Below are 8090 nucleotides of genomic sequence, written 5' to 3'. Positions count from 1 at the left end.
TCTCCACATTTTTTAAATTCACAACAAGAAATATAATAATTTATATATACTATAAATATTTAACATTTATTGTTGATCAGTATTTTGTAAAAATAATAACGTACTTACAAAAAAAAAAATGTTCCATTTTTCTCGAATTTAAGTAAATCTGTAAAAAAAAAAAAATAAATTAATAAAATATGAAAACAAAATTTTCGATTTAAAAATAAAAATTTTCGCTATTGTAAACTTACAATAAAATAACAGCAAATCATATTGTGGAAATGGTATTGTTAAAATTTCTATTGATTTCGTCTGTAACGTATATTATATATTTTGGTTAGCGAACATTAAATAAATTGCCTTACATAACATGACTATCAATCAAATTTTTTTTCTCCTGCATCCTGTCTATTTATTAGATAATACATATAGAGAAGATAAAAATCGATTTTCAACCACATCGCTTACATTGTTTATATTGCCTAATTCCAAATAATTAAGATTACTATAAATGAATTTTAATTAAACTATACTAAAAATGTAAACGAAAAAAGTTTCCTTTTTCAAAAAAAAATCTTAGAAAAGAATTTAATTTCCAAAGCGCAACTTGAGAATTTGAGATTAAGGGAGTTAATTTAGGCGTAAGTGAGTTGAAAATGTTATTCTCCTGAGTAAAGATATGATGGACGTGTAACAGATGGCCTCTTCAGGATATCAAAAGGAATATTTCTTGAAAAAGACTTACATAACGTAAAGACTTTAATAAAAATAAAAATGATGTGAAATATATTGTCAATAAACGAAAAATATAAATAGTATATAAAATTACATTTATTTTGTTCATAATTTCTAATTTATATTATAGTGTTTATACCTTGTTCCATAAAGGTAATCTCTTATTACAAAGAAAAGTACGCTGTGAGAAAGTAAAACGAAGACAGAATTGGAAATAAGTATTTCCTTTTGGATTCCAAAATCGTTTTCTCGTACCTTCCGACTCAGTGAAGATCAAAGGGTCTATATAAGTATATATAAAGAAAATAAGGAAACAAAAATACTGACCAAAAAAAAGTCTTGTGGTAAATTTCTCTCCCAGAGAGTAAAATTGGTATCATTTCATACTGACAATAATTTTTTAGTATATTACACTCTGTCTGACAGAAACAATCATTTTCTACTTCAATATTTTAATAACCCATCTTGTCTGATCAATACATGTACTTTCTACTTCAGTTCTTTTAAACATATTAAATAATTGTCATAAAATTTAGAAGAAAAAATGTATTTTAAATTAAAATATTAATTTTCTGATTGGAATACAAAATTTAAGTTTAAATCTTAAAAAAAACTATGTGAATTGAAATAAATGGTTTAAAATTTTTCATTATTTTGTAAAAAAAATTTTCTCTAACAATTTCTTCTCTAATTTATTATCATTTTATTTTCACGTTTCTCATTAGAGTTTATTTATACATTCAAATATTATATTACTTGTTGAATCTTCAATTTGATTACTTCATCTAGTAACATTAAATTTTACCTGTGACGGAAGCATACACTAAGATAATATTGACATAAAGTAGCAGAATTCTTAGGAATAAAACTCTATCAGCTACTATTTGAAAAATATAAATTCAGGTCATATGATTACGTTTCATATAATTTTTTTTCTCAAGATATTTACAAAACGAAGTTTTACAAAAGAAATGTAATAAATAATTATATCAAATTGTTACTAAATATTAAATTTTTGCACCAATTTGAAAGAATAAAGAACAAAATTTTTATAAATAATATATATGAATTTGAATTATCATTTCTGTTGAGATACATTATACTTTTTCATAATTAGTGAAAAAAAAGAATATAAAAAATTTCAACAATTATATAGGAACTTGATTGACTTGTAAATGGAGTTAATTATTATTTCAATCTCTTTCTCTCTCTCTAATAACAACGTCCTTTTATTCGAGAAAGAAAAATTATTGCGAAAAAAATCTACATTATTTTTTTTTTTTCATTCGACACCATCGATTTCCAATTTTCATAAATAAATATATAAAAAACTTTCGTAAATGAAATGTCTATAATAGAATTTAAAAATTTTCAGAAAATAAATTAGATTTTTTAAGTTTTCAAAACTGTTAAAACGGATAGAAATATAGAAAGAAATCTAGAGGAAGTAACTGAAAAGATATTTTAAATTAAATTGTTAAATGAAAACTATATATCTATATTTAAATAAATGTCTCATTTATGGAGTAAACTTTTAAAAATATTTTCTCAATTCAATTAAATAAACTAGAATTCGTTGAAATAAAATTGGAATGTTAATTAAAACCAGTTCAATTTACTTATTAAAACAGAATGTATCAGTTAAATTTTATTGCATTGTTATTTTTTGAATTGCAGAAAATAAACTTCTCATGCAACTGTTTATAAACTGGTTCCTTGTATCCTTTGATAATATGCATTATTATAATTATATTCACAAATACCTCTACCGTTGATTTTACCATTCACTCGCACCTTTACGAAAAGTTCAACCATCCTAGCTTCCTCACTGTTTCCACCAACAACATGTGCTGCTTCATCCACTATCTCGACCTGTATCCAGTAATTTTTATCACCTGCGAAGAAAATAATTGATTAATCTAGGTTTCAATTATACTTTTATCAATAACTAGTAGTAGTGTAAGAATAATGTGACCATGCATTATTGGTTTTTTCTTTATTTTTATATGTACAAAATAAAAAAATACGTCAAACTAAATAGAAGTTTTTACAAAATTTTCCAATCTTCATACGAATCAAAAAAAATATATATTTATTGGTTTCTTTTGATCGTAAAGTTTCAAAAAATAAGTGGAAAAAATTGTTCATTGAAGTATAAAAAAATGTGTGCCTCAATGGATTAAAAATACATTTCCAACGTTTTATATTATCTGATTCAAATTTTCATGTTAAATCAAGAATTTCGTGATATCATTTTAATTATAGAAAATAATTCTATTTATACACTCTTTTCAATTATTTAATGAAAATTTGAGAAGCATAAAAATAAGGATAAAATAAATTTTCATGTTTGGACGCAATATTCCTACCTGCTGAAAAAGAAAATGCGTAATCTCTTGTTGGTATGCCTCTTTCGCCATGCTGATATAATTCTAAATCACATTTCTGCAAATTATGCAATGTACCATCGGGTTCATAGACGTAGCCAGTCTTTAAACTGTAATGTAACAAACAAAATTGAAATCATTCATTCTTAATAATATGAATTCGTTTAAAACAAAACTTATAATAATCTGTTTTACAATTTTTAATAAATTTTCAAAAATTTGTAGACAAAATATACATATATTATTTACCAAATACTATATAATTATTAAAAAGTATCAATTTGTTAGACTATTATTTATTTGTTGAATGGCAGTTTTTTTTTGATAAAATAAAAAAAAACAATGATGATTAAAGGAAATCTCACTTTTTGCAATTTCATTTCTTTAACTCTTATTAAGAGAACAAACTTTTAGAAACATACGGATTCACACTGACCTGATTTACTTTGGTAATTTATTTAGTTGTAACTTGTAACTGTCGGTAATACTATCGAAACTTTTTTTAACTATTAATGCACCAAATTGAATTAAAAATATCAAATTTAATTCAACTTTTGCAAGGAAGCTTTATTAAAAGCAAAGATTTCTGAAGTAAATTATAATGAATTAATAATAACAGTTTTTTTAAATTATTATTTTTAAAAAAGAAAAAACAGTATAAAATAATTAAATTTTTTATTAAATTGAGAAAAACATCAAATAAATTTTAATTAAATTGCATTGTAATAGAAAAAAAGGAGAGAAAAGAACGATATTAAAATCTAAATGGTTCATTTTTAAATTAAACTTTTACGGTGCATCTTAGATGATTGAAAATAATAAAAGCTTTATTCCATTAAAAGGATACTAAATTCAAGAAAAATATAAACTTTCTTATAAACACATTCTTATTTAAGTTGGAAAACATGTGAGGATTTTATATATTCTACATTTTTCTTTTAATCTTCAATCGACGTATGTCTTTTTTTTACATAATATATTTTTATTATATTATTTATTTAATAAACGTTGAAAAACTTGAAAATTAAATATAAAAAAATTTTTTTTTTAAGTTTAATTCTAATTATTTTACAAAAGCGACAATTTTTTTAAGTCTCCTGTCTGATTAGCATATCTATTTAATGAGCCTAAAATGGAAAATCCATTTTAGTGAGAATGACTATTCTTTAATGTATTTTTAGAATAAAATAATTAAAGTGCAATCTACTTTTTCTGTGCAATTTTTCACAATTAAAAAGTATTCAAAATAAAAAAAATTAATTTATTAAATTAATAAGGAATTAACTTATTAAAAAATAAAATTTTTTATCAAAAAGAAAAAAAAAAGAAAACGCTGTTATATTTAGTATTCAATAAACAAAAATAAAACACTCATAATTGTATAAATAAAGATATATGTTTGAAACATATTTAAAGTTAATATTAAAAATTTTCTAATTTTTTAGAGTTAAAATTTATTTCAAAAAAGTTTTTCAAAAATCTCACCATGAAGTAGTGCAAGGTTGACTTAAAACGCCAATCGACAAAGTCATTCCATTTTCCATAAAAAGTATATGATAAATGTATCTGTGCATCAAATTCCAATCTCTTTTAAATCCTGAAAATGCCAATCGATTGTTTTTTATTATACACGCGTCCTAGTAGATTTTACGGTACCTTTTTTAAAATGGTACTTACCATAACTGTGATCTCGAAATGATAAACCCTCAAATTCGTAATGTTTTCCATCAATCGACAAATTTGCCTTCATGTTTCCCATATGCTCATAGTGTGTTTGGTGGGCTCTAATAAAAAAAATTTTTTAAAATTACTATTATTAAAAAATATTGCAATAAATTAATAATTTTCTATAAAATGACATATATTTTTTAAAACTTAAATTAAATATTTATGGAAATTTACTCTCGAAGGTTTCGGAAAAAGTCCTCAGTCCAATCTTCGACAGCCAAAGCTTTACAGATTTGTTTTGTATTTAAATCGGTGTCAAAATCAAAATATGGCAAATCGCTTTTCCAAGTACCTTGTAATTTGACTTTAAGAAAATCAGATTTTTCTCCTGACATATATCTAGAAAAAAAATTATATTAATAATAATTGTTTACATTAACAAAAAAAGAAAATTTAAACATACTTACTTCATATTGCCGTCAAATTCAACTGTCCATTCTTTCATTGGTTTAACTAACGAAATTTTTATGCCTTCTGCTCCATAACTATTGGGATGTCCTCCGTGTAAAACAGTATTAGGTAATTTTTCACTACCTAATAATCCAACTCCAGGTATCTTTATTTAATAGAAAAAAATATTAAAATATTAATAAATTTGCAGGAAAAATTATTTTTAAAAAATGTGAGAATAGTCAAATTAACAAATTTTCTTTAATTTTTTAGAATAAAAATTTATTTAAATAAATTCAAAAATTGTATGCTTATTGTTGATAGATAAACTTGTTGATCACCAATGTATATTGGATTACTCTTTAACAGGCGCAACTTCTAAATTATTTATGAATATTTAAAAAAAAATTGTTTCAATATTATTTATTTAAAGTACCCTAAAAATGACTAAAAATTCAGGATTCACGTTCTTAAAATTGTTAAAAATTTTTTCAAAATAATAAATTACTACAACTTTAACAAATTAGAAAAATTAATTTATTAAAAAAATACTAGAATAAAATTTCAGTAATAATTTACTTACTAACAGATAAACATATCCGTTGTGAATTCCATTATGTCTTTTTTCAGATCCGCACATCATGTAAAAACCTTCTTTGCTACACAGGATGAAGAAAACTGCCTCAACTGCCTGAAAATTACAGAAAAGTAGTTTACAATTAATTTATAATTTTCCAATATTTTTAACAGAAAAATTTTATAAAGTTGACTTATTATTAGAATAAAATCGAAATTTTTTAGTATAAAAAAAGTAATACAATAAAAAACAGTATGAAAACCTTATTTTCTTACTTTAGGATGTTCAGGTGACAATGTTTGAGGCATCTCCATTTCTTCTGGTGAAGATCGCGATTTTAATCCATATCCAGTTCGATGATGTCTTTTGATATCCAAGTAACCTAATATCTAAAATAAAAAAAGTTAATTTTAAAGTGATACATTAAATTTTACAAAAGTATATTTATTTTAAACTGCTGTAAACATTAAATATTTAAAACACAATAAAAAAAGATATTATATTACTATGATAATATTAATAAATTTCTAATTTACTTACTTTTCGAGATTTTAAAATGAAAAACATAGCCACATATTTTACCCAGTACCATTTTCCAGGTTGTTTATAGATACCAAAAATAGGTTCAACTTTTTCTACAGGAGTCAAAATAAAAGTAAAAAGTCGAGCTAAAGATAAAGCTCCGATAATAGATAAAATTTCTATTAAAACCATTTTTTAATTAAAAAATTTCCTGAAATATTTTGGACACGACAGGTGGCCAAATAAAAAAAAAGTGCAAATGATTAATATTATCATCAATTTATATTCCATTATCAGCTTAATATTAGATAACGATCTAAGATTAGTCTTCTGAATGTTCAAAAAACAATGAGTGTATATAATAAAATACTATACTCTCAAATATTAAATAATCTGATTGATCATATATATATATATATATATATAGAAAATGAAAATGTTATCAAATATTATTACATAATTATAGATAAATTAATATCTATAAAATTTATGTAACAATAATTCAGTTACTTGTAAGAAAAATTAGTAAAATAAAGAAAATACAAAAAAATTAAAAGGGCTAAAAATTATGCAATCAAAAAAATGTTCTTATAATTTCTATAAATATTACTTTTGTTAAATATTGGTCTGTGAAGTATACTTAAATACTTTCTTGACTTTGCAAATATAAGAGATTTTACGTTTTTGGTAGTTAACCTACAAAATTGAGATAATTCAACAAGTTTATAAATTTTAACTCATTCAAAAAAAATAAGAGAATATCAAAAATATGCGAGACATTAAATTGAAATCGATATAAAAATGTAGCTTTTTGTATCTTGAGTCAACGTAAAAAATGATATTATTTTATAATTACATCTGCAAAACTCAAAATAAGTTTAATTTTATGATTCGTGTTTTAATAAACCAACTTTTTTAACATCAATGTACTTAATGTTATTCATTTCTAATATGGTAATGTTCAAACAATATTTTAAATTAGTAAATCACGATATAAAAATATCCAATAACTATGCCTGAAAACAATAATTATACAATTATAAAAATAAAAAAAATGTGATATATAATTCATCCGGATGTTAATTTTAAATAGTTGAATGTGCATTATGCGAAATATACCATTTTTGCAGTAGAAAACTTAATTGCAAATTAAAGTTTAAGAGGTTAGGTTTCTTCATCCTACGAGTACTCAGGTTCGCTTAAAAGAAAAATATTGACTTCACTTTAGATTTATTGTCACACGAGATCTTATAAAAGTTTTGAAACTTTTATACTTTGTATACTTTTCAAACTTATGTTAAAAGAATAAATTACAATAAATATGTAAAAAAAAATACTGGTAAATAATAGTAAAACAAAAAAAGGTTTTCACGTCTGGCCAACCCTAGAAGTGTAACAATTTGTTGACATTCATTACAGTGCTATCAACTCTCAAAAGCCTAACATTTTTGTCCACCAATAATATTAATCTATTTAGTTATTAATAAGAAACATTTAGTCTGCTAACCAATTAGATTTTTCTCTCTATTGTTACGGAAGTGACGATTACTTTATTTGTCCATGTTATAGGAAGAAGATGAACAAAGTCGAATATGATAGCCCTGTCGCCATTGACGCCATTTATCATTGTTTTGATATACATTCTTCAAAGTCTAATTTAAGTTGCTATTGTTATGTACATCGGCTTTTATTTAAAAAGGAGAATTATAATTAATTTTGACAATACCCAGTGATCTCAAGGTAAGTGATTAACTGCCAGAAATTGTTTT

General features: G+C 23.1%; 1 protein-coding gene across 1 annotated transcript; it reads right to left on the bottom strand.

Moving 5' to 3' along the window:
* Positions 1-2331: 2331 nt before the first annotated feature.
* On the bottom strand, positions 2332-6583 carry LOC127277982 (uncharacterized). The gene is made up of 9 exons (XM_051299455.1): positions 6340-6583; positions 6075-6188; positions 5806-5913; positions 5240-5388; positions 5007-5171; positions 4782-4888; positions 4590-4701; positions 3087-3214; positions 2332-2612 (listed from the first exon to the last, which is right to left on the bottom strand). The coding sequence occupies exons 1-9, from the start codon at positions 6511-6513 to the stop codon at positions 2419-2421; spliced, it is 1251 nt and encodes a 416-aa protein (XP_051155412.1). The 5' UTR covers positions 6514-6583; the 3' UTR covers positions 2332-2418.
* Positions 6584-8090: the final 1507 nt, after the last annotated feature.

Source organism: Leptopilina boulardi, unplaced genomic scaffold (assembly GCF_019393585.1).
Source record: "Leptopilina boulardi isolate dan_hultmark-lab unplaced genomic scaffold, ZJU_Lbou_2.1 LbouV2_193, whole genome shotgun sequence".
NCBI lineage: Eukaryota > Metazoa > Arthropoda > Insecta > Hymenoptera > Figitidae > Leptopilina > Leptopilina boulardi.
This window is presented reverse-complemented; position numbering and strand designations above follow the sequence as displayed.